This window comes from Accipiter gentilis, chromosome Z (assembly GCF_929443795.1).
Source record: "Accipiter gentilis chromosome Z, bAccGen1.1, whole genome shotgun sequence".
NCBI classification, from domain to species: Eukaryota; Metazoa; Chordata; class Aves; order Accipitriformes; family Accipitridae; genus Astur; species Astur gentilis.
Genome location: NC_064919.1, coordinates 62060574 through 62087287, shown reverse-complemented (window position 1 = coordinate 62087287; position 26714 = coordinate 62060574). Strand labels below are relative to the sequence as shown.

Below are 26714 nucleotides of genomic sequence, written 5' to 3'. Positions count from 1 at the left end.
GGTAAGGGCACGTGGTGAGATTCAGCCGCAGCCCATCCCACCTTCAGTGTGGTGAGCGCAGAGGGCTCAGCCTGGCCCACTGCCACACATCCCAGCACAGCAGTATGATCTGGCTGAGGCCGGGCAGAAAAATAACTGATCCAGTCTTCCGTACCCGAGGTGCAGGCTGTATAGGTAGGCTGTTTGCGTATGAGTTGTCCTTTTGACGTTACAGGTATGGCAACACGGATAGGTGGAGCTTGATGGGGAGTACTCTGGGCTGTCTTCCGCTTTTTTGTCTGGTGCAGTACAGACACAGCGTAATTCTGCAAACATGTCTTTTAGATTCAGTGAGCAGAACTGAGCACAGTATTCCAGAGAAGGTAAAGTATTTATAATGCCATAAAATACGGTGACATTTTATTTTCTGCTTTATTATAATCCAATTTCAGATACATCCAAACACCTTGCCTGCTTTTGTCGAGCACAGCCATTTTCAAGTTTGGAACTTCACTAAGCTACATACAAGGATGCTTCCTCCTTATACTTTTATGTTTTATTTCATCAACTTTCTCGTTGCTTATTCAGCTAGTTTTGTCAGGTCATTCTGAGATTTCTGTAGTCTTTTTTGAGACTTGTGTGTCTGAATAGCTTTTTCATCACCACAGAAAGTTACTGTCAATGCGTTGTTCATTAATAAAGCTGCATGTAATCAAAGTGAGGCACTCAGAGGCTTTCAGGCTAAACCTGGATTTTGGAGCACTCTGAATAAACTTAGTGACAACACTTTCTCTTCTCATTAGCATGATTAATTGAAAATGTGTTATAGGAAAAACTATTTCAGAGTTGCTCTTCTGGCAATCATATTGATGTGTGAACTTTTTGAGTGGCTGTTTTCTGAATGATTATTAGGAAGAAGCATTAATGTGAACAAGAATGTTTTTGTTGTATCCAGTGAGCCTCAGCTGGACCAACTGCCATGTAACCTGCTGCTGTCTCAGCGTGTGTAGACAGTGTTGAGACTTCACTTGCTATTTCTTCCTGTGACTGTCCTTGCTACACTGAAGAGTTTATTTGCAGAGCTTGGGTGTGCTATTTGCAACTTCTTCCCACAGCTGCCTACTTTTTGCTATCTAATATTCAGTTACAAAATGATAGGTTTATGGATAGCTAGATATCCTTAATAGCTTCCTATTCACCTGTGAGCTGAAATGCTGTGAAAAATGTGAAAGAGGATTTGGCAGGGCAGATGTCCCATTCCTGGAAACGTTCATGTTGGATGAGGCTTTGAGCAACCTGATCTAGTTAAAGATGTCCCTGCTCATTGCAGAGTGGTTGGACTAGATGACCTCTTTCACAAGCCCAGTTTATCCAATATATTGTGACTTCTGTTTGGGCACCTCTTTCCATCCTGTGCTTTATAGTCAGGATTTGGGGTGCTAATTTCTTTACTAACTTGCTTTTATGGTTATTGATGTTTTTGCAAATTACTTTGTAAAAACAAACAAAAACCCCAAAATGAAAACCCGCAGCATTTAGCTCCTTTTGTGTGACTATAGTTAGTAACACAAGCGGTTGAGCAGTAATAAAACAGGCTGTTTATGCTCAAATCCCATTCTTCTAAGTTAGATTGTGAATTTCATCATCTGCAAACACCTATGCCAAAATCTGCTACCTGGATGTTTGTAATTTGAGGACTCAGAGCTGTGCAGACTTCTGTGTAAGGAGGTAAAACCACACACTAGTAAAGGGAAGACACACTCTAAAAAATCCCCCTGGTCTGCAGTGATGCAATTTTGGAACACAGTAACACAAGAAATATAAATGATACTGGAGTCTTTCATTCCAGACACTCTGTCTCCCTAATGATACATCAGAGTATTTTCATCTAACCTCTCCTGCTAAATTATTGGTAGTATTGGCTAGATATTGATGATAAATGTATCATATTGATAGCTAAATATTGGTAGCTAAATGTATCATAATGCATCATTGTAACATCTCCAATACCTACTGATAAATGGCTTCAATCTCTTGCTACAACAGCAATTTATGAAAGAATATCATATAAACTTCAAGATAAACTCCCACAATTTGAAGAGATTGCCTCTTTTTACACTTTATAAATAGAAGCAGAGATTGTACATCTCCTCCAATATATGTGTTGAAATAGTCTAGTCTAATTCCCAAAAGGACAAGTATAGAGCTCAAAGGGGAGCTCTTTGCTGGTCTAAATTGTCATAACTCCAGGAGAGCTACAGCACTTTACTCCAAAGAAGGATCTGTCCCCAGTAGCCTGCCTGCTGTTACCTCTCCACCTCTCAAGCTTTGCCAAAGTGATTTCTTTTTTCTCTCTTTTTTTGCAAGGAACCCTCACCCAAAGACACCTAGCTGCCTGGGGATCCTCAAAATGGAACAGATGAAGAATCCCATACTTTTAAGAGAAATTATCTTAGTGATCTGCAACATGCACTTCCCTTCTTTCAAATTCTTTCCAAAGGGGCATAATATTAGTTTCTAATCATAAAAAGTCTTAAGATAATTATTCTGTGGTAGGAAGCTTTTATAAGCCAGATAAGATGCTGAGCTGATTCCCCCTTTGGCTGAATTCGCACTCTTGTGCTGGGCAGGTAGAGGGGTAAAAAAATCCAAATTAACTGCTGTCAAAATATTTTCAAAAAATTTCAATAGCCATTTTCCATGAAACAAAAGTGGAAGGCACAAAACAGGTGACAGTAGGCACATAGTTTATATCATTGCTCACATTACCACCTCTGAGTAGTTAATTTATCTCCAAGTTGTACTTGTAAAACCTTCATGTATCACCATCATTTATTTCTTGTATGGGATAAATGTACACATGCATTTCATCTAATCGAGGCAGTGTACAGGCAGGAACTAGCTGACAAAGTGTTTCTCATGATCTTTTAATGTACCTCTTCTCTTTCCCATATTCCCTTCAAATGTCATCTCCTCTTGTCTTCTGTCAAACTGTTGCAAGCATGAAAATAATAAATAATACATACTTTGTACTCCAGCAACTTTATACAAGTGCTCTTAACATATAAGCTCTCCAGCGAGACAAGGGAGAGAAAATTTGAGTTGTAGCTCTCTTATCTTAAAATGAGTGAGAAACCATTATGTTCCATTTGTGCCACATCCCACAGTCAGTGCCTGGGAGCTGAGGGAGGGAAGATCTTCCCTCGGTACATACAGCACTGGCGTATCGACAGTAACACTAGTTCTTGAAGCAGAGACCCCCCAAGAGCCCACAGGGAAGCCCCCAGGAGGTACAAGTCCATCTGTTTCCCTGAGCCAGCTCGTCTCACATCCAGCACTGCTATGGTGATATGGACGAGCCATAGGGGCCAGGGTTATCGAAACCTGCTTGTAAGAAACCTTGGGAAAGGTTGCCAATGCATGAAGAGCTCTTCCACAGAGAAGAGGACCTTGTTTTCATCGTGCTGGGGGCTGCTGGGTAGTGAAGAGGACACGCAGCTCAAGCTTTGCTCTGCCTTGTGTTTGTGCACAGGACAGATTCAGTCCTCCCTTTCTTCCTTCAGATATTTCAAACTCTCAGGAATTTGGCTAGGCCTTTCTGGGGTCTCCTACCTCGACTCCTGTGGTGATGCAACACCAAATTAAAATGAGAATTAATAGAAGGTGCCAAGAATCCAGCAGCTCTTTGCTGGCCGTGGATACCCTGGCCAGTGAGGACAGCTTTAAGGTCCCCCTTGCTCTTCTGTTAAGATAGAGAGAAAGCCAAAAGGGCTTTTATGTGACCTACAGTCTCCCCTATGCCGAAGGAAAAGGCATTGCTGGAGGGCAAAGGGGGCTGATCAAGGACTTAATAAATAAAACAAATTAGCAAATGCCAGAGTCAGCCACTGGTTCTAATGAAATGGTTTAGGTAAAGAAACACTCGTGCATTTATACACCAAACCAAAGCTTGTATGGAGAAGCTCAAGCCAAGCAAACCTTGCCATATTCAGCTATATGCTTGTATAGTAAAACTGAGTGTATTTCTCAACTCTCAGACAAGGCAGTTCCCCTAAGTGCACCTGTTTGGTTTTGTTTGGGTTTTTTTTTTTTTTTTTTGCCTTTCTTCCCAGCTGCTCACAAGACCAATAAATGACTAAGTAACACCATTATTGTAAAACAAGCTGCACAGCACAAAGCTGTATTTACTGGAATGGTGTCACATTATTGTTTCCATATCATTAAATGTTTACTTAGGCCTTTTATAACCCTTAGAGGTATAAAGGTTATTCTTCCAGCCTCAAAGAAATGCAGTAGGAGGCAATTTTCCAAGTGGTGCAAAAAAGTTATGCACACAAGTCTCATTATTCATGCACTCAATAAGAAAATTTAGCTCCCTGCCTGCCCCTCCTAGCTTTCTTATCAAGATGCAGGAAGATTTCGAAAACAAAGAGATAAAACATTTTGGCCTGAGTGTCAGTGAAAAGAAGAGGATGTTATTTTTCATCAATTATTCTGCATTCTGATTTGATCTACTTCATTCCCTGCACATTTTAAGCAAAGCATTTGCAGACCATAGGGTTAATATATACAAGCTGCATCATGTATATGCCCTTTTCAACTTGACAGTACAAGATTTGGGCTATGTTATTCCCTTTTCTAACAGCTGAGCATTTCATTTGCCAGATAGACACAGAGGGGGAATAAGTTGAGAGTTCTGAAAATCAAGGAATTAAACTCAAGCATTCAGAGGGCCCAGCTGTTACTTGGGAAGTGTTATGCAGAAAAGAAAAAGCTCTGAATATTAGGGGTTATTACAGGCAAATGTTACCTGTGATCTGCTGGCAACAGAGCTGAGGGTAATGATAAACTCAGAGAACAGGTCACTTATATCGTGTTATGTTTGCATTAAGGCACAGAAATCTTCATAGATCTGGGTCAATAAATGGGAGAACAAGGTGCAATGTTTCTTGTGATTCTGGAAAGAACAGATTTAAGAGACTGTGACTGTATTTCACAGGGCTGTATCTTCCAGATCTTTGTTAGTCTTTACCTGCTTATAGTAATTTAAGCTTCCAATTTCAATCAGGTTTAAAAACAGTGAGAATGAAACCTTGATTTAACAGCTTGTTTTATTTTTGCTTCACATTTGAACTTGGTAATTAACTTAGTTCTCACTGACTGGTATAATAATTAACACAAGCTGATTTGCAACCAGACTTGCAATGTATATTTGATACATTCCAATATATTTTTCACTTTATCATATAAATATACACAGTGAGAGTGTGAGAATTATTGTAATTTTTCAGATGCTTACATTTTACATTCATATTATCGCAGAAAATAGCAAAAGACTTCTCTAAACGGTGGTTTTATTCAGGGTTTGTATCAAAATGCATTGGGGTGGAAATTAAAAACCGATTTAAATGTGTAAACCAGGTTTAATTAATTGTATTTAACTGTCTTAAATGTATGGCATTGCTTTTTTTCCTTATGAAAAGGAATCTTTTTTAAAACTGGCCAGATTACTCAGTGAACAAAGTGGACACATTATTTAGTGAACTGAGAGATTATTTCCTGTCTCCAGGAGCTAATACTTAGATGTTTAACATGCAGATAAATGGCTAGTGAGATTATCGGAAGTGCCTATAGGGGCTAGTGCCTCATTTCCCCTGAAGTCAATAGGAGTTAGACATCTAATTTGTAGGAGGGATTTTGAAACTCCCACTGGTCATCTGTCTCCATCTCCAGGCACCAAAATATCTTTAGAAATCTGACCTCTTACCATGAGGGTTTTGTCTGTGTTATCTTCTCCAATTTTTTAATTCATAGACTAGAAAACAATTCCTGTATTTTCAGCCTTCAATCCATTTCTGAATTTTACCTGAGCAATGCTAATTAAATGACAAAAATATTTGCTGTACCTGCTAGTTCACAGTTAAAACAAACACCAAAGAAAACAGAGGTTTTTCTGTAGAGCAAAACTTTTTAACAAGTGCAAAAAACAATATCAGCGTCACAGTAAAGACAGAAAAAGTAATACATTTCTGGATTTGAAGACCTAATCATTATTTTGATAAAGTCCATGCTGACCTTAAAAATTTAATGCTTTTGTACTAATTCCCCAAGTAGCTTTGTTTGAGCCACTGAGTAGGAGAATCTTTCTAATATACTGAAATAATGCTGAGAAAAATCTAAGCTTTAATAGAGGTTGTCAGTGGTTTACATCTGATTTCAGTTTTGTTTTTAATGCATTTAATTTGACTAGATTTTTTAATTAAGTATAAACATCTATGTTTAGTCTAACTTCTGAGCACCTCTAGAAATTCCCAGCAACCACACTGGGCTGCTGGTACAGTCACTGGGGCATTAAATTTCTCTAACCAGAATCTAAGCGGGGCACTGCAGAAAGTGTCAGTGTGAAAACCATACCTACTGTCTCAAATCTGGCCTTTCAGTGCCTTCTCTGATGTACTTTCAGGTGCTTTCTTATATTCAAGATACCCTGCCTGAAATCTCTAATGGATTCAGACAGCTACACCTTTTCTTTAAAAGCCTAAATGCATTAGTGCAGCTGCTTTACCCAGTAGGTCAGTGGTTCGAGCTTTCACCTTGCTTGAATTCCTTCTTCTGCCAGGGAAGATCTCTTAAGACAGAGTCCATATGACCAGGTAAGTGGGGACTTTCTGAGATGCAAGCCCTCCCTAATCCACCTGATGAGGTTTTATAATTTTGCATACAAATATTTTCCCACAGGAAGGTGACATAGCCACTTGGCTGCATTGTTACTCTTCTTCCTCTCTCAGCTTCAATCATATGGAATTATTACAGGAAACGTGAAGCAGCACTAACAGGAGAAAAAGAGTTTTTTTCCATGCCTAATATTTTCTGTGCTCCCACTGCGGATGGTTTCCTGGCAGGAAAAAATTTGCATTGACCCACATTCTTCTAAATCCAGAGCAGGTTTGGTTAAGATGCAGAGTAAAAACAGCAGCAAATAATCACTCCAAAGATGATGAAGGGACAGAAAACCTTGCTGCGATTTCTAAACTAGTCACAAGTGTGGCATGCTGTGTACGGTCGGTGCTGAGGTGTTTCTCTGCATGCTTAGAGGAATTTTCCCCATTGTCAGTGTTGGAAATGTAATGCCTACAAACTTTAAACACCTCCAGGATTAAAAGAGAGTTGAGCTGGGGGTGTGTAACCTTTTCAATTTAAGCATTTAGTGTGGATTAATCTCAACTAATTTCAGTCATGTGAGATGACGAATCATCCAAACAGTTTTAGATACCCAACTCATACAGCATGAACTGAACTCTACAGATGTCTGTTTCCCTTTATTGTAAAAGAAGAATAATAGGCACAGACTAGACACCTAATCCTGACTAATCTTAATTTAAGCAAGATGAGGCTTGCTACTAAAGTACAATTCAGGTGTACCTGATATTTCAAGGGCTTAGTTCCCTGTTATGCTCGTGTCTTCAGCTGGATTAGGAATGATTGCTTGAGTATGTACCTTGAGAGCTTTGTATAATATATTTTATATATATTAAAAATAATAAATTCTATTTCTGAAAATAGAAAGGTTTTCATTCCTCACTGAAGATTAGAATTATGAAAATTCCATTAAACTGGTTTGATCAGGCTAATTTTAGCTAAATCCGTATTGTTATAATAATTACGGTGTGACATTTTATTGTAATTGTTCCTAGCATCTTCTGCACCTCAATGCACTGGATGTAATAGAAAAGTAAACAGACCTCTATCTCACCTTCCTTCTCCATAAAAAACTTAATAATCTAGGAGCAGGTCTTCAGTCTTAAGTTTGTTTTCAATGGGTGGATTTTGGATCTTGCAGCTGAGTCTGGTTCCTCAGTTTAGTTGCTGTGTTTTGACAAGCAGACTTTTAGGGATAGAGGGAATTACTAAAATTGTCTGGCCTAAGACCCCTCATGGATTTCACCTGCTAATTTCTACACTGAGCCATAATGTGCAGTTAAGCCAAAGCATATTTTACAGAAAAGTATCCAGTCTTGAACACCTCCATCTCCCTTACCCATTGGTAGTTTTCCCAGTAGTTAATTCCTCAGTACTTAAAATTTGGCCCCTTAATTCAATCCTGATTTTGCCTAGTTTGAGCTTGCTTTTGTATCCTACTGCTCATTATTTCTGGTGGGTCGTGAACCTGCTGCTATCAGAAATTCCTTCTCTATGTAGATTACAGACTGACCAAATCCCTTCTTTTCTTTGCTGACTAAATACCCTTAGCTCCTTGTGCCTTGCTGCGTGGAGTATGTTTTCCAGGTACTGTATTGCTCCCATAGATTTATTCGGAGCCTTACAAGCTTTTTTGCCATTTTAAAGTGTAGAAATGGGCATGTGATTCCAGCCAGAACCTCAGTCTTTTGGCATTTCTAGATATTAAGCCTCCTACATAGTACTGACATGTCAGTATATTAATGCATGACACCTGCTCTCTGTCAGCCATGGCATTATAGCTGGGCTCATGTTCAGCTGGTTAGCCATCACAACCCAACAGTCCATTTCTGGGGTTCCTGGTTTCCAAGTCACAGTTTTTCACTCTGCAAGCGTGACTTATATTCTTTGCTCCTACGTGTATGACCCTGACTCTTCCAGTGTTGAAATTATATATTTTGAATTAGTTTATTTCATCCAGCAATCCAAATTGGTTTACAGAACTAATCTGTTCTTATTACTTACAATGTCAACAACATTTGTGCCAGCAGCAGGCTTTACTAGCAATTATTTTACATTTCCTCTCAGGTGATTAATAAATATATTGAACAGCTTAGGCCTGGTGAATAGATTCCTGCAAGAACTCACCAAAAGTTCCTACATTATAATAATTACCCAATTACAACACACCAATTTCCAAACTATTTAAAGTGTGCTAAACTGACACCGTACAGTGCTAAACATTAATCACAACATAGTGTGATTTTGTGCCAGTTGCTTTACGGTGTTAAGCTATATCTTGACAGTATGTTTATCTCTGTCAATAAAGATTGCTGTCCTATTAAAAGCATACATTTTTTACCTCCCTCAGACTTTCTAAATACTGCTTCATTTTGATGCTACAGTCTACAGATACTATCCTCCTTCTTTATTGACTCATGAGAAGCTTTCAGAACATCGCATGCAGCACCATAAGGGATATTAGCATGATCTGCCTATTTGGTGCCAGCTACTTTGCAGTCCTCCACCTTTGTGTGCTACCAACATGTTCCTGTCTGCTAAGCACTGGCAAAGATTGTTTCTTCACTGGAGAATATTGTCCTGAGTGTTCAGTCTCTGGTAAGAATTGCAGTTTTCGGATGTGGCCAAAAAAGGAGGAATCCCCTTTGCTGATATTTAAACTTTGCACTGAAGCATGTGATCAGTCAAACCCACACAGATGTCAGTTGATGTCTATGAGTTTCACGGTTTTGCTCTGTATTGTACCACAGAAAGGACTGAATTAAAAATGAAGTTAATAACTCAGCAATTAAGCAGACATTTATATAAAAAGCCTTAAAAAATCCTGAATCTTTGTAATGACTTGGGGGGAGATAAATAAGCAAATGCATAGGTATATGTAAATATATGAAAATCTCTATATAAATATACCTCTTTTTTTTTCCAAAGAGGCTGATCACATGCAGCTTTATTCTGTGAGTTCTTTAAACTTCAGATTTGAATTTGATCTTTCACTGGAGATTTTTATTATATCCAGTTATTGTCAAATCAATAATTCATTTTATTTCATTCCAATGAGAATCACTTAAATTGATATTTCTATTTTAAAATAAACTATCAATTAAAACAGAAAATCTGCCTCCAGGGTAGGAAAAAAAGAGAGCAGCCAAAATAAGGTTAGCGACAGTTCATAATCAAAGCCCCTCTCTCTATTGAGAAATAAACACTTGTGAGGATTCTCAGTATGTTTTACAGTCTTAACGGCTGTCAGGTCTCCCTTGATTGACCCTGAATAAAATCTAACTGGGGGTGACAAAAAAATATGTCCATCAACTTTGCTCATGCATTACAACATAAAAATTGACTGGAGTCATTGACTACAGGTAGCAATGAGAAAAACCACACAAGATAAATACTCTGGTTTGTGGATACTCATTCACTCCACTTTCATCTGCCACCTTGATTTTTGGATTGGGCATTCATGGATAAAAAGTAGGTGATCTGAAAAAATCGTGTGTGTCTTTTAAAAGACAGTATCGTGTTATGTTACTCCCTTCACAGAAATTTATGTTACATGGTGTTAGACCATGGGCTAAGCTTAATGTAACACGATGCATTAAAAACTGCACATCATGATTGTAATGTGTGTCAGAACAATGAATTGTTATATCACATATCTCTTCATTTGTAGGTAGGGCACCCATGGAAATCATTCGCAAAGGGATATATTCTCCTTTTGATGCACGCACATAAATCCCTTTTTCTCTCACTACTTCCAGCTCTTCACCTAATGGTTGGTCTGAGCTGGGAAAAACTGCTTTTAAAAAAGCCTTGAGTTAGCTAAAATGGTTGGAATCGTAGCTTAGCATTTATTACAGGCACAGTTTAACCCTCAAAACTGTATGAGAGGGCTGTTTTGTAACCTGTGCTCCCCAGCAGTGTAATATTTGAGGAATCACCATTGCTGCCTTCTCTACCCAGGGTAAATTGTACTGTCACTATAACTTTGCTGAAGATGAGTAGGTTTCCTTCTGATTTTATACCACCATATCCCAGTGGGCTACTTTCTTTTCACAGAAGCATATATGAAATCAGAATCTGTCCCGGTGGTGTCTGGAGAAGGTACAAAGGCAGAAACGTGAATGGACTTTGCCCCTGATTCTTTTCAGCTTCTGCCTAGTGTCTCCTTCATCCCTTACCTAATTTCCCAACATAATTGAGCCTCTCCTGTAACAAAACACAGCTCCCACTTGATTCACCATGTGTAGTAGGTACCTCGCAGACTCTGCAGCAGCACCCATTTTATCCTTGTCCTGTCCCATGGCTTGTCCTACTTTCCTGTATTTGTAGCATCGAACAATTCTCTAAGCATTTTGGGGAGGGTGGGATATTTGTGGAAGATCATTTTGACTGGTGATGATCACTTGGTAAGAAAGTGGGTCAAGAGTTCTACACTACAAGGAATACTGATACTATGTTGTATGCTCACAGCCAGGGAAATTCATTCTCGTGCACTTAGATGGTGCCTAGCTTTGTGCTGGCCAGCTGTGCAGAGGTTAATTTTATCTACTGAACAGATAAAAAAATTAAGGAGATACTACTAAGTTTTATTCAAAATCTGATCTTATTTATGTAGTACCCTTTAGGGAGGCTGGCTGAAATTTGCTTTTCCTACAAAAAAGATAAAATCTGAAGACTAAATAATTTCCACATTTTGTTTTATCATAAATGAAAACAAAATTATATTCAAACTGCACAGATGGTTTTGATGGATAAACAAAATAGTATAAAGCTCATTGAGCATTTACTTATTAAAGTAACGGTCTCAGTCCTCAGCTGAAGCAAATATACATTTGGCATGGCTATGGCCACGGGTTTTTCAAGCTGTCTAAACCAACTGGTAATGGACAAGATGATGGAAACTGCCACTGGAGTTTAGTGGACTTTAGAGGTGACTGCACCTCCTTCTGCAAGGTATGCTCTGACCTCAGCAGCATAGGTGGAAATGGCATAATACCTCTAATTTGAACTATGTCACCTGACAAACCTGTTGGCTCTAGAGTCCAAATGAACTAGTGGTACAACACGAAACAGGTCCGCTGCAACAGCCCAGTTATTTCAGAAACTCCCTTACAAAAGCCAAGGAGACGAATTTAAAAGGGAGGAAGGGATACTACGAGAGTATGGAATTAATGAGACTTACTATTTGCACAGCTTAGAAGTTGTGTGTTTATTAAGGGTAGTCTTTAACTGAGAGGCACATTAACTAGGAATTGCTAATATCAGAGAGACTGCTGGCATACTGCAATGCTTTTGAGTCTGTCTGCTCTTTTGTTGTGACAAAGCTAAGTGTGGCATTAACTTCTTAAGCTGGTCTTTCACAGAGAATGTTATGAGTTGTAGGAAGTGCTTTGCAGCCTGGTGTGTTCCCTCGCATGTGAATTGGGTGCACTGTGAACATTTCAGATTAAACGTCTATTACATAGTTGTTTATGTGTGCAGAGATCTGAGCTCATCAGGCTGATTAGCTGCTTCCAGTCCTTCATTCTTAAGCAAAATGGGGATGAGCAGTAATCATTACATGTGCTCTTATCCAGAAGAAATAAACAAGATTTTTCAGACAGAAGGCATAGTATATTGTCAGTGACAATTACCCGCACTCAAATGAATTTGTGCAAAACATGTAACAAACTGCCTTGGAAATATTCCTTATGTGGAGCCAAATGAAAGCTGAGATGACCAGATGACACTGGTCAGAGGAGAGGAAGTCATATTCACAGAAGCTGCAGATTTACATGTGAGATGCTGGGAAGGAGCAATACAGGGGAATATGTAAAGATATGTGTAAGAGTCCTGCGTACCGAATGACTTGCTCCATATGTCAGCATAGCTAGGAACATCAGCAAATTATGTTTAGGCACCTGCCTCTATGCAACAGTGTGCACATAATGACTTAGGGCTAATAGATCTTACGGAAAACCTTCAGCCAGATGCAACACAAGCAGAATGGTGCCAAAATTCATTGAAGAATTGACAGTTTCTGTACCACCCAAAAGATACAATAGGATTCATAGTCTTCATGACAGAGTGCATTCAACTCTGGTGTAATGTCACTAATTCACATGGAAACATACCATGACTGATTAGGCTAGAAATTGTTTCAAAGGAGTTCTGGAAAAAATAAAACCCCCCTTTAATTAAAAAAGGAGTGTCTGTCCTGGAAAGCATTATTCATACTTTCCTGAATATCCAGATATCCAGACCCTTAGAAATAAAATTACTATTTTTTAAAGTGTTAATTTATAATTTTCAGGTACTAATACAAACATGTATTAATAATGAAGTAGGTCATGCTTTCAGACACATTTTACAATATACTTCAGCATCCACCAGTAACACTTTTTTCAAGTTATCATATGTGCTTAAATACAAACTCAATTTGGTATATTATCATCTGTTTAGTTATCTGAATTAGCTGTAAGAAAATAATTGCTTTCTACTTCTAAAATTCAGTACCTGAGCCTAACCACTGTTAGTGATGCATGTTAATGCTTCAGGGCAAGAAATACAACATTTGTAGCAGTTGGAAACATGAGTTACTTTTCTTAATATTGCTGCTTCTAGGCAATTTTTATTTTTGTACTGTTATTTGTTGTTGGCCTTCTCACTTATGAAAGAACTATGTCAAATATAGGGATGACACCTAAGACTATTTTTTAAAAAGTAATTGATGTGTAGGAGCACGGTGGTAATGCAGCTTTCCATGCAGCAGTCTGTATTTTCAAAGCATATGTAGTGTAATTGTGCTGCCTTGGAATTGTTTAGAACAGCTTCAGGCCCAGCATGACTTGATACAGCTTTCTAAAGCCAGATTAATGAGATCTGAGATTCTGTTGAACTAAGCAGCTGTGTTTTCCCTTGTGCCTGACAGAATGCTGCTCTCCTTCCTCCTCCTCCTGTGTGGGTGATGGCAGGTTTGCATATCAAATACATATTATATCTGTGAACTTGTCTCCAGGTCATAGTCGTTCATGGGGTTATGCAGGCTGTTTATTTTGAGACCTGTGTCTTCCCGCCGAGACAACCTGCCAAGCCAAGGCTGTGTTTGGGCTGGCCCAGCTCACAGGTCTCCAGGAAGGCTTGCTGAGCTCTGTACATGGGGTCATGTTTATCAAGCTCTGCAGATAACACAACTCCGTGGACTTGGGTGATCTTGGCCCTCCCTATGCCATGTCTGAATGGGGCCCGATGGTGCCAGCCACACTCCCACAGCTGCTGGCTACTGCTGGTGACTGGCACGTCACCAAAAGCAACATGACATCCTATCTTGTAGCCAGTTTTTCTCAAGAGATACTGGTCACTGGCATTGTTGAGAGTCAGGGCAAGCAATTAACACACAGCAAAAGGACGTGGAAAGAACCCAAGGCCTCTGCAGACCATCCTGAACTATACTCCATTGCAACTACATTTATCTTTCTTATTTATTCATTGAAGCAATTTTTTTTTCTTTCTTATTGATTTAAATGCAGTATGTAGGGAAGTTTTTCAAACACAGGCTCAAAGGGGTTTTTTTTCAACAATTTGACCCCTTAAATGGTTAGCCTCAACTAAATATAATCATGAAGGAAAACAGCTCTTGAACTGTCAGCCACTTATAACTCTAGGACTGAGCTGACAGTGCTAATGTTGCCTCTTTATTTGTTTCTACCAGTCACCTGAGACTGAGGGGACAGAGAGGTTCTTTCAGAGATCCTTGGCAGAGTGATATGGCACTAAGTTGTAGGTACAATTAAAGCTTTATTTTCTTAACAGGATTTTATGATTAGAAAATCATAATTTATGATTAGAATGGCAGAGGATTTCTACAAGCAGAATCAGTGCAGTACAATTTGTAAGTAGTATATAATACAAAATTTAGAAACCTTAAGTTAAGTTGTGTTATAAATCACCTGCACTGTTTGCAGATCAGGTTGGATCTTAATACATAGTTCTCTCTATCAACATAACAATCATAACCTAGAGTCAAAAATCATATAAAAGAATACGAGTCACTCTGTCCATCCTCAGAGGAAGCAGACGATGGTGGACGTGTCCCTGGCCACTGGGGGGTCCTGGTCTCACTGTCCAGCAGCAGTCCTGGTCCCAAGTTTCCCCTTAGGACTTGTAACTGCTTGGTTTTACACACAGTGCTCTGGGTGCTGTTACGCTTCCCTGTTCTGTGGCAGGGTCATCAACACCACCGGGTTGGCCGGGTGCTTGGGACCTTGAAGGCCTGCAAGGAAGGGAGTAACCAGTCTGGTGCCCAGGAACCTTGAGGGCGGTAGGGAGGGGTAGAAGAAATCTGTTTGGTTTGTCTTCTTGGTGACAGGACCTTCAGGGCCTGATAAAGAGGGGAAAGGGAACGAGTACGTGACCCACTCGGTCCCAGGGAATGGCTGCTTGCCTTACAGAATGGTGTTAGTTACGCTAATAGGACAAGGCTTAATGGCTTTAAACTGGAAGAGGGTAGATTTAGATTAGATGTAAGGAAGAAGTTCTTCAGTGTGAGGGTGGCGAGGCACTGGAACAGGTTGTCCAGAGTGCTTGTGGATGCCCCATCCCTGGCAGTGTTCAAGGCCAGGCTGGATGGGGCTTTGAGCAACCTGCTCCAGTGGAAGGTGCCCCTGCCCTGGCGGAGGGGGTTGGAACTAGGTGATCTTCAATATCCCTTCCAACCCAAACCACGCTATGACTCTACGCTAACTACGCGGCCAGGGGTCGGGAGCAGGGGGTACCCTTCACTCCCCTCCCCCTGACACCATCACGGCACCAGTCACACTACCTCAGAAAAACGCCCGTTGCTGCATCTGTGGGTGGATTCGCACTTTTTTTTTTTGCGTGCGTGCTTGTGAACAAACGGTGAAAGACACCTGGCGGCTCGAGGGGCGCCGCAGGCCCGCGAAGGCCGCGCCGCTCCGCTCCGCGCCCGGCCCGGCCCGGCCGCGCTGGTCGCTATGGGGACGGCGCCACACTGTAGCCCGGACGACTCCACCGGGTCGGGCGCGGGGGGAAGCGGGGAGCCCCGCCCCCGCCCTGGTGGTGCCGCCCAGGCTGGCGCCGTGGCGCATGCGCGGCGTCGCGTAGCGCAGTTGCGGCGCAGCGACGTCCCCTCCGAACCTGCCCCCCCCCACCCGCGCCGCTCCCCCCGCCAGCCCTGCCATGGCCGAGCCGCGCTTGAGGCAGATCAAGATCAAGACCGGCGTCGTGAGGCGGTGAGTGCGCGCGGGGCGGGGGAGGGCGCCGCGGCCGTCGCTGGGAGGCGTTTGGGGAGGCCGAGGGGCGTCCCGAGGGGGCCAGCGGAGAGTGGGCTCGGCCGGGCGGCGGGCTCGGCCGGGCGGCGGGCTCGGCCGCGGCCTTCGGGGGCTTCGCCGGGCCGGGCGGAGGAGCTGCCGGAGACGCTTCGTGCCTTGCCGGCCGTGCCTACTGCGGGGCCGGGGAGTGGGTGGCGGTGCTGTCGCGGTGTGCTGGGCTGCCGGGGTGTGCCGGCGGGCGGCCCTGGCACAAGTTGTGCCGTGGCCGCCGGCTTCTTCCCCTCGCGCACCGCCCTCAGGAACAGGCCTTTCTTTCCCGAGACGACAGTTGAGGCGGCGGGGGGGTGGGTGGGTGTCTGTCGTTCTGTGTCGTTAGTGATTCTGAGAGCCGAGGGGAGTCACGCTGCCCCGTCAGTGTGCAGGGCGGTCTCTTCGGATACCTTGCCGAGGCATGACGTCTCACCTATTTCACCAAAACAACTGTTGAATGGGTTGTTTCTGATTCGAAGGTTCACGCCGCAAAGCCGATGGTAAATTCATCACCTGAGTCTCGATTTGGCCTAGTTTTAACACGGTCTTAATTTTTAAGAAAAGCTGCGGTTTATCTGCCCGCATCCCTCGTGTTATCACTGTAAACACAAGGCTTTGGCGTTAAATGTTTGGTCACAGTGGGGTTTGTTAAGGCTACACCCTACAAAGACTGCGCTGACTCAGGCAGAGGCAGGAATTAGTACGTGCGCCGGTTCAGGATGCTAAATAGTACAGTTCCATGCAATGAACCTTGTATTGCGACTTACCTAATTTCAGTTACTAAAAGTAGTTAGTAAAAGACTAAGTAAGATGGGCACATTTTCTAATACCTGATTGGTTTTAAAAGGTTGGACTTGGAAGACTAGAAAAGTAAAATGGATACAGCTTTGTCACTCTGTTTATGCTAGATAAAGGCACCTTTGAGTTCCTAGGCTCCAGATGGGAAGCAGTTCTCAAGTACAGCCTCAAGCAAGAAATGGATTATATGATTGTAAGGTCCTGTTCCCCGTCACTGTGCAGGGCATGCAAATCATGAACCTGTGTGTTACTTTTGAGCTAGAAAGCTTTAGTGGCTTGGTGACTGCCTTTTGGTTTGGGTCCCTTTCACAATCTGTGTTATGGTTACTGGCTTCGCTGGACAGGAACATTGTAAATGTCCTCTGTACATTGTAAAGTGGATGGTGTTTTGTGCCAGTTATTATAGACAAAATATTCTGAGGTCTGGGGAAACTAGCATTACTTAGATTAACATTTTTTTCAGTCTGTGGATTCTTTTTGCTAGCTGACAGTACACCTTACTTGTCTAGAGACTTTTGAGAAAGCTGTTGTATCTAATAAGACACTGTTTTTCTTTCGTAGAATTTGCAATTTATAGAAGTTTCACTACTGGCTTATTGCTGCTGTTTGATAGTTTTACTGAGAGAGCTGTGTGGTAATACTGAATACCATTTCAGGTGACCATTGCTTAATGACAAATGATCACAAAAGTTACCTGAGCAAGCTTTTTTTTTTTATGTTCATAGATTAGGAAACAGTGAGGAGAAAGTCTTTACTAGGCAATAAGACCCCAGCAGAGCTGGTGCAGGCCTGCATGTTCACATGGTGAATGCTGTACCATGTGGCTATGTCCCCTTGGACCTGGAAGTGGCCTAATGATGCCAACATACTTATGCAGATAATTGCATGTGGAGCTAGCTCAGTGTCTGTATGCCACTGTCTGTAGTGCTTCTATCTCTAAGATTAGCTTGCATGTTCTTTTTCTCCATTTCTCTGCTTCTGCAGTTTAAGTGAGTCTGAGAGAGCTGAGAACAAGAGATTAAAATGTAGTAGTGTTTGTTGTCCTGTGTGAGCAATTTCTTTACTCTTTAGTGTGGCTCTTCTGCTTGGTTTATGGAAATCATGATGCTGTTTTTTTGTTACAGGCTCGTTGCATCCAAGTTACAGAACAGGTTGCTTAAATTCCAGTGGATATTAGTGCAGTTACAGTGATACTAACACAGTTCAACTTATATACAGTCAAAATTAACATACACAAAGTTTCTAATGTTTCTACTTTGTTCCTAGTAGCACCCTTTTCCTGATGTTAGGGGTATCTTTATGCTGCCCGTCTGGGTCCTAAGGCCACTGGCTCAATTTGGTAGTGGGGAGGGGACAAATTCAAGCAAGTCATCAGCATCCCAAATCTTTTGTTGAGATGAGTATGATGTTGATTGTTTTGTAATTCTCAGAGTCTGCATTTAGAAATGCATATTAAAAAATCCACATCTTAATTTTTCTTCATTGCTTTGCACTCCACATTTTACCTGAATCTACTGTATATGGTGTCTTACATGTGTTGAATAATTTTTCTTTGTTATCCTAAAACGGGTTTTAGCCATCTTTCAGGGTTGCATTCCTTTGACCAATATTTGACTATTGGTGATTTGCTTATAGGATTGGGGCATTTCAGCACCTTACTGTACCTGTGTTTTCAAGAGCTCTGTTATCATCCCATGCTCCTTCTCTCATCAGATCTGATCTTTTATGCTGCTTTTTTTTTATTCTAAGTCAGAGATAGCTCATTTTGTTAGTAACAAAAATCAATATAATAGTGTTATACCACATGATCGTACAAAGCTGAGCAAAAATTAAAACAAAGCAGGTAATTGTCACCTCGTCATAATAGCAGTTACAGTTAAACAAATTAAAAAAGTTCTAGGCTGGCCACGACAAGTCCAGACAAAGTCTGACTATTCCCGAGAACTATTTTGTGAATAAAAATCCTGTGGCCTCTTAAAACAATGCTTAATAAGTTACGGTATGTTTCAGGGGTACTGTGTAGGTGGCATTCCTCCGAGTGGAAACAATTGCTGCTTGTGACAGGAGAAGACTTGTTGTTGGTCTATAATGGTTTAAACTAATCTAAATCTGAGGGGCTGCGTTACAGCCTCCTCCTTTGTGTCCTGCACAAGGACTTAGGTGGCCACCCATCTGTATATTTCAGAGAACTGATCCACTGAAAAATAACTAGGATTTACTTCAAAATAATGGTTTTGGGTTGGGGGGGGGCTTTTGAGGCCTGCCTGGACCAGTTCACCACACAAATGTACATGTTTCAGGGCTAGTACAAAGAAAGGGATGAAAACATTTGAGGAATTGGTACAAGTGCAGTCAACAGGATTCATATTTGCTTTTGAAGAATGGCTGTGTGAATAAGCAAGTAGACTTAGCTTGCGTTTGTTGTGTGGTAACAATATGCACATCTACAGTTACTTTGCAGCAGCTGGTGTACTGTAAGTAAAGGTAACTAAAAAAAAAAAAGGGGGGGGTGGGGAGAAAAGGAATTTTATCTTACACTCCCTGCAGGGTTGACGATACAGCAGCAGCTCCTGCTTCTGTGCTGCTTGCACACAGATACAAGAAGAGGTATGGCTCTGCTCCACTCCACCCTTCCTTCTCCAACTAGAAGCTTAGTTATGTACTCTCTGCTACAGTGGGCAGGCATCTGACTTAAGTCAACCTGGGAACATTAACATTGTCCTCTTACTTTGGACTAGAACAACTATATAGGTATTTATTCCTCATGTGTGAGAAGATTCACGTAGAGGCTTATTACACGTGCCATAAAGTGACTGACTTAACACTTCAATTAATTTTCCTTATTTTTTTCTGCATTTGCAGTTTAGAAAAGTACATTGAATTTCACCTGTAATACTGATTTTCAAGCACGTTCAATGCTCAGGTTATAAGAGCATATAAAAAAAGATAAGGGTCAAGAACCATTAGGATGGATTGAACTTTTTTAACATTTCATTTGTCTTTTTTTAATAATCTGCTGTAGCACATTCTTTTCTCTCGTCACTTTTTTTCAAACTAAGAACAAAGCAGCTGTTCTGCTTTGGGATTTTTTTTAGCTGTATATCATCAATTCTTTGTGTACACCTCTTGAGACTGTATTGTAGGTCATGGGTACTTTACTTCCCTTCATGTTTCTTACATTGCTATGTATCAGTGAAAGAAACTTAAACTAGGAATGGGGAGAACCTTTTGCTGTTTTTGACAAATCTAATAGCCAGGCTGTTGGTGATTGCATACTTTCATTAGTTTGTCAAAAAAAGTAGCTTTGAGCATGAATAATAACGTTTGCTGTATTTGTGGTCTATGTCTGTCCTAACAAGCAATAATTCTGGTTTAATCACTTCAAAATAGTTTTACTGTCAGTAAATCCAAACTCAGACAACCTGCTGGATAGTGAGGGAATTGATAGGGAAAAAAAACCTTCTAAAAAGATCTTATTCTCATTTTAGATTTAGAAAAACTACTGCAAACAAAGTAAGTTGGGTCATGTGAAAATAGCACTGACATTTGCCCATAGTTTCCATCTGATTAAGTGGAAGTGACACCAGTAGATTAGAATGAGACTAAGACAATTCACATTGCAATTGTGTTAGTTTAACTTTAACAATCTTTTAACACTCCTGTTTAAATGTGGCTGACATACCATAATTACAAATCTACAAGCCTTGATTATAGAATTTTACATCATGAACCTATGGGGAAAGTGTATTGATTTTTGTGAAGCAGCTCTTTTTTAAAACCACCTTTCTAAAACTATGGAATCTTCCCAAGATCGTTCTTTTGCCTGTCGCACTTGTGTTGATACTGTTTTATCTCTTTGTAAAATATCATCATATTGCCAAGCAATTTACACCGTGATTCCCGCTGTCCCCCTTATGTGCCCCCCCACCTCTGCCAAGCACAGAAAGTTCTGCAAGTTATACAAAACTGTTGGTCTGGTTTTAAGTATAAATTCAAACAATTCTTTTAAATTGAATTATTTTACTGGTGAATTCAGCATACATTTTGTGGAAGTGAAGTATTGCAGAATATGCAGATGTTCCTTATGCTGTATGTTGACTGTATTGCTAATACAAGCACAAAACTAGTTCATTTTCTTGGTTACTCAAGAAACTTACTACTTCTGGTGTAAATCACAAATTTTCTCAATCTTCTGTCCACCATGTGAATTATGGCCTCTTTCTTGCTTGTTTCCCAATAGCCATAGGCACTAGCTCTGATTCTTAGCATCAATATGTTGATAAGAAACTCATGTGTCCTTTATTTATTCTTGTTATAATTAGAAGATTGTATGCAATAACTGCTTGTTAGCTCAATTAATGGGAAGGGCTGGGATATCTTATATTATATGGGTATTGAGGAATGATCTGCAGAGTTGCTCAGCTATACTGAGTCAGCATGATAAAGCGATTTAATGTGTGTACACTGCACATCCAAGAGCTCAGGGATTCAGGAGGGTGAATATATTGCATGCACTATTGGATACAAGTTGACTCTATTCAAATTAAATAACCCTTTTCAGAGTGCAGGAGCGTTGTGCATCTGTTGTCTAGGGTTGTCACCAATTCAGTCCTGGAGTTTTAAACTTGGGTTCAGTACTAGCCAGATGTGGTTGTTGTGGTCCAGAGCTACTTAGATATGCCTTAAGCACCCTCTGTAGTGCTCCTGGCATCAGGATCAGATACAGAAAGTCCTGAGCTGGCCCTGCGTTTGAAGGCTGCTTCGGCCTTTTAGACTTAATAGCTTAGTCTCTGTCCCACAAAACAAATGCTTCATGTGAACTGGCTGAGAAAAGAGCACCCCGGCACTTACATAGTGCTGCATTAACATCTGTGGCATACATAGTCACCAACACAGGTAATTAGTTGAAGGGTAATTGCAAGTTGACTTTAGTCACCAGAAACAAAACTACTTGTTTGAAGGGGTTCCTGTTTCCTTGTGTTTTTCAATGCATGCTTTCTTTTAAACTTCAGGCATACCAAACAGTACCCACACATATCTTAAAAGGCTGTGAGAAGAGCACAGTGGTTGCTGTGAAAATTGCAGTGTGTTGTTGTTTTGGGTTTTTTAAGTGGTTTTGATTTCATTTCATTTACCTTTTGAGCAGACCTAAACACTGGTTCCTTTTTAGAAGTATCTCACAAATTTAAATTAGTAATGGTCAGATCTTTAAAAGATTGCCTCCTTCTCATTCCTTCCTCCATCCCATTACCTCTCCTAAAAAAAAAAATCAAAGCCTTTCGTGAAATGTATGATTCTGGCATCTTGTTTTTTGTGTGTTTACAATTATATTCTGCCCCCTGAGGCAAAACTGTCTTGTGCATGTCCATGCTGACCATAATAATGTATTGATGTCATCATTTGAATTAGCAAAACTATGTTGCACACCAGGTTTATCATCATAGGTGTTGGTAGTGATGCAATATTATTAAGAAGGAAGGATTTTTTTTTATTATTTGGGCAAGAACATATGCAAAACTGTGGCTTTGCAACCTTAAATACTTTAAGCAGTCTTTCAAAAGTTTGGAAATACAGTAGTTCCAGTTGCTTGCCAACCCTAGTTTGGTGCCATTATACATATGTGTAGTACAGTTGTCTTGGTTTCGATTGTACATACTCTTTTCATGGCATGGAGCCATGTATTGACTTGTGTGGATAAAATAGGTAAAAATAATCATTTTGTGCTGAATTGGAATGTGGATCTGTGGGAAAAACTAAAAAAAAATTATTAAATTTATGGTAGTGTTTTGTATATGGAAGTTGAGTTACAACTGAACTAATAACCATAACCCATCCTGGCTTGACTATGAGTTAAGTATTATTAAATTATATGTACCTTATAGGTGGAAATCTCATTCAGGATCAGGAGGTCCATCATATTTTCTTTAAATTGTATTAAGTCTCTTTCCTGATGCATTGTGAATTCCCTACACACCTAATATGACTGTAGTTCTATTTAATTTTGCCCATTACTGTAACACTTCCAATTTGGTTATCCCCAGTTGGGGGAAGGGCAGGGAGGGGAGGAAGTAGATTCTATGCTTTTTTTCCAAAACAGAGGTCTTGACTGAAGATGATGACTCGGTTATATAGAAGGGAAATTGAAGTGGAGATCTGTGGTAACCCCAACTGTTTCCACAACAGAGGCCCCATTTCTTGTTCTTCCTTCTAGAGAAGTGAAGTTCTCGGGCTCCTTAGCGTTTACAACTTTCAACTGCTGTCCTGTTCCATTCCATTCTCTCCTGGAATTTTTGCCACTGCAGAGGCTCTTCTGGATGGGCTGATAAAACTTTTCACTTCTCTTTAACTCTTGTCTTCAGTCCATCAGAAATGCTCTTTCAGCTCTCTTGATGGAGTAGCCTTTCCCTTCTTTGCCCCCAACCACCCAAGGTGCTTCTTGCAGTACCTCAGCAAAATCTTGATCCCCAGCCAGCATCTGCTTTTTGAGTAGTCCATAACTTAAGAGCTTTCATCCTGGTTGCATTTATTCAATTCTTCCATTCCTCTGCCCTGCTCCATGCTTCCAGTGGCTGCTGGCATTCAGGGATGCCCTAGCCAGACAGACTTTCTCAGCAGGGCAAAAAGGGGAACTTCAGTTGTTGCTATGACAAGGTTTTAAAAAAATCTGTAGGAATATATTGCAAGAGCAGGGAAATACCAGTGTTGAGGCAAAGTTGGAATGTGAAGCCCTGGAGATTCAGAGAAATCTCTAGTAACAGAGATGCTATAAAGATGTTCAAACCAAGTAATTTTTTTTGAAGTCAGAAAATTATTTCAAGTTAAAAAAACTGTAACTGATTTTCATACTTTTCACAGTAGTAATCCTTGATAAAAACCAGGCTTGCAGAGTTAACCTGAAATGTCATGGTAACTCAGTTCTGTAAGCTGTAGATACAGGAGGGCCTAAAAATTATGCATATAGTTGTGTATGGTTACATCTTGCCTCTCAAAAGAGAAAGTTCATCTTATAAGATGATTTTGTCACTGTCAAGAAAATGAACACATAAACTTGAGATTCTGTCCAAATCAGAGTGTAGTCACTCACTGCTAAGAAAATATGGCAGTTTGTGATAACTGTGTCAAGTTATTTCTTTCCTCCTTCTTTCATCTTCCTTCCTTGACTTTTCTTCTTAGGCCCCAGTCTGTAATGTGTGTGCTTATGTAGTCTTAGTGAACCCAAGAATGTGCATAAGCAATTTGCAGGTTTGCGACCTGATATTTTAAGCTCTGCAGGTTGTGATTAGCACAGTGCCAATGCTACTGCAGTTGTTGAATTACTTGTGCTAAAATTGTGCATGGTGTTAATACATGGAATTTAGTATACTATAACAACAAAAAAACCTGTACCCTGTACAGTTACACTAGTATGGATTTTTAGGTTTGAACTAAGTCGCATAGATATTTCATTATCTAGTCAATACATGCTGTCAGCTTTGGGTTTTCTGTGTGCTTAGGCTGAATCCATGGCATATTAGCATATATACCATGGATAATAGTAACATTAATTTTGAAGAGATGCATGTCCTTTCAATAGTGAAGCTATTCAGTAGCAAAATTGAGAAATCCCCTGTCATCTTCAGAGCTCCACTGAGCTTGCTCAGTCCAGCCAGGGAATTGTTTCTTGTGTTGATTTTTCTAATGCTGGAGAGCAGTCTTTATTTGGTGGCTTAAGCACATAGGTGTCATTCTAGCTCATGTAGAACCTGATTTGTTGGCAATTGCTGGAGGCTAGGGGAAACATATAAAAAGTAGTAGTGTGTGCTTGCTCTGTCCTTGTACCATTTTACCATTTTTATTCTAGGCAATTACTAGTAGTTCCTGCCTGTGACTGTGGCTCAGGAAGGTGGAATTTTTTGTCTACCTAGTAGAGAGGATTTTTATTTCATTATGCAATCAGAAAACTCGTGAATACTTTTTTTCATCTGCCAGCCTTCAGATAAACTGTGTGTCCTTCTATGATCAGAGAGGTAGATCTGCTTGCTACTGCTAATGATGCAACTACAGGAGATGACGCTAGCGTTGATGTATAAGGGTAGGAACATATGTACCTTTGGGGAGTGAGAAGGGAGGGGGATTTGGGGCTCTTTCAGCAGCAGCCAGAAGTTAGAACAGTCTAGACTGCTTGCAGCTCTGCACCCTGAACAGACTAGGAGCGAAATCCCTTGAGAAACCAGTGTCATGCTAAATTCAGAGGTCTCATTTTCCTCTCCCCCTCTCCAGTTTTCTGGTCTCTGATGCTAGTCAAACCTCTTGCTGAGCCTACTCGATTTGCTTAATGCAGGAGAAAAACTGTCAGCTTTCTTTTTTTTTTTTCTTACTGTGTTAATCTCCTGCTGTTTTGGTGAACTGAATTGGCTCATGGAGAGATCGTTTGAGCATCAGTGCTGGCGGAGATGTATGCTAGGGCTGGGGAGTGGACAAGACCTCTGTTCAGCAGTGGTCAGCTTTTTGACTGTCTTGAACCATCTTGTGTTACTTTGCTCTTCAGCTTGGGAGCTGAAGTGGGGGAGAGAAAGCGAGTCGAAGAAGATAGATGAGGAAGTAAATCATAACGGTATGGAAAAGTAAGGAACTACTTTTTTTTTTTTTCTTCTACCTTAAAATTCTGTCAAGCCCTTTGAGCTCTTCTGGTTTAGTCTGCAGCTTTAAATTAATAAAATTGTGGTTTTTTACACAGAACACACAAATTGTGAAATTGATTGTTAAGTGATGTGAAAGTCAAATGTGTAAAGATTTTAAAAGGGCAGCAGCCACAGCCAGGACCTGACTTATTGTCTGTTAAACATTGATGGTTTAGTTTTGTTCTTCAGTGTTAAAAAGTCCTTAACTTGATTTCTAGAGGCAGGTATACCACAGGAAACATCACTTTAGACTTGATTTGTTTCTTTATACACTTCCCCTAGTAGTTAACTACTGGCTGGCACTGGAGACAAGGTCCAGAATAATTGGATCTTATGTTTCTACTTTTTCATTCTGAAGGACTGAGAGAAGCTAGTAAAATACTATTATTTTGTTTGGGTTATTTTTCCCTGTTTCTATGGGTGTAGACTTCGGCTTCAGGGTCCATGAAAAATAACCACGGAAAACAAGCTTGTTGTCAGTAGATTTAAACCAGGTATGTGGAAGTCTTCGCTTCCATTGAACATTTATGTGGAGTTCTGAAAGCTGAAAAAAGCTATTATAAAATGCAAGAGGTAGAAATAAACAGACGCCTGTAAAGTTGAAAGCAGATGACAGACGACACTTTATTGCTAAAACACACACATATTTATAATCACATATTCTGCAAAGTCATTGTGCACGCGCACAATCATAGAATATGATTGGTTATACCATCTCTCTACACAACGCATAAACATAAGGCATAATTGGTTATACCAACTAAAACATGGGAAACTTGTCTCAGTCTAATTGGTCAAGATAAACTGCTGAATTGAGGTTCTTTGTGCCAAGTTCCCTTGATCGTGGAATGGGTACTTGTGTTCTTCTAATTGGCTTTATTATCATCTTCTTTTCAAGGTCTTCTAAAGGCGTCTGGAATGCTCTTGTGACCATTAGCTAAACATATTCCTACAATAAAAGTAGACTTAAGTATGAGAATAAGCTAGTATTAGTTGTATGCAGTTGTTTGTAAGTTTTTACTTAATTTTGGGTGTCAAAGGAGAGGAAGGACTTGAGAATTTTTGGTCAGTAGATTTATTTTGAAAGGTGGAAAACAAAAGGAAAATGTCAGTCACTAGCTGGTACCTTAATTATGTACCAGGTGCCTTGAATCAAAAGCTCTTGCATACTTTCTGATAGTCCATGGAACTGTAATACTTGCTAAAAAGGAGAACAGGATGTGGAAACTGTAACAAAATATCCTAAAAAGTGAAACTTCCTTACAGATTTTTGCATTTT

At 40.4% G+C, this 26714-nt stretch overlaps 1 protein-coding gene across 1 annotated transcript in view; it reads left to right on the top strand.

Annotated features, from left to right (window-relative positions):
* The first annotated feature begins 15790 nt into the window (after window positions 1-15790).
* Window positions 15791-26714, top strand: part of TBCA (tubulin folding cofactor A) — a 33498-nt gene continuing 22574 nt past the window's right edge. The window contains exon 1 of the mRNA XM_049794452.1: window positions 15791-15908. Within this exon, the coding sequence (XP_049650409.1) occupies window positions 15856-15908 (53 nt within the window). The 5' untranslated portion in view covers window positions 15791-15855. The remainder of the gene's footprint in view (window positions 15909-26714) is intronic.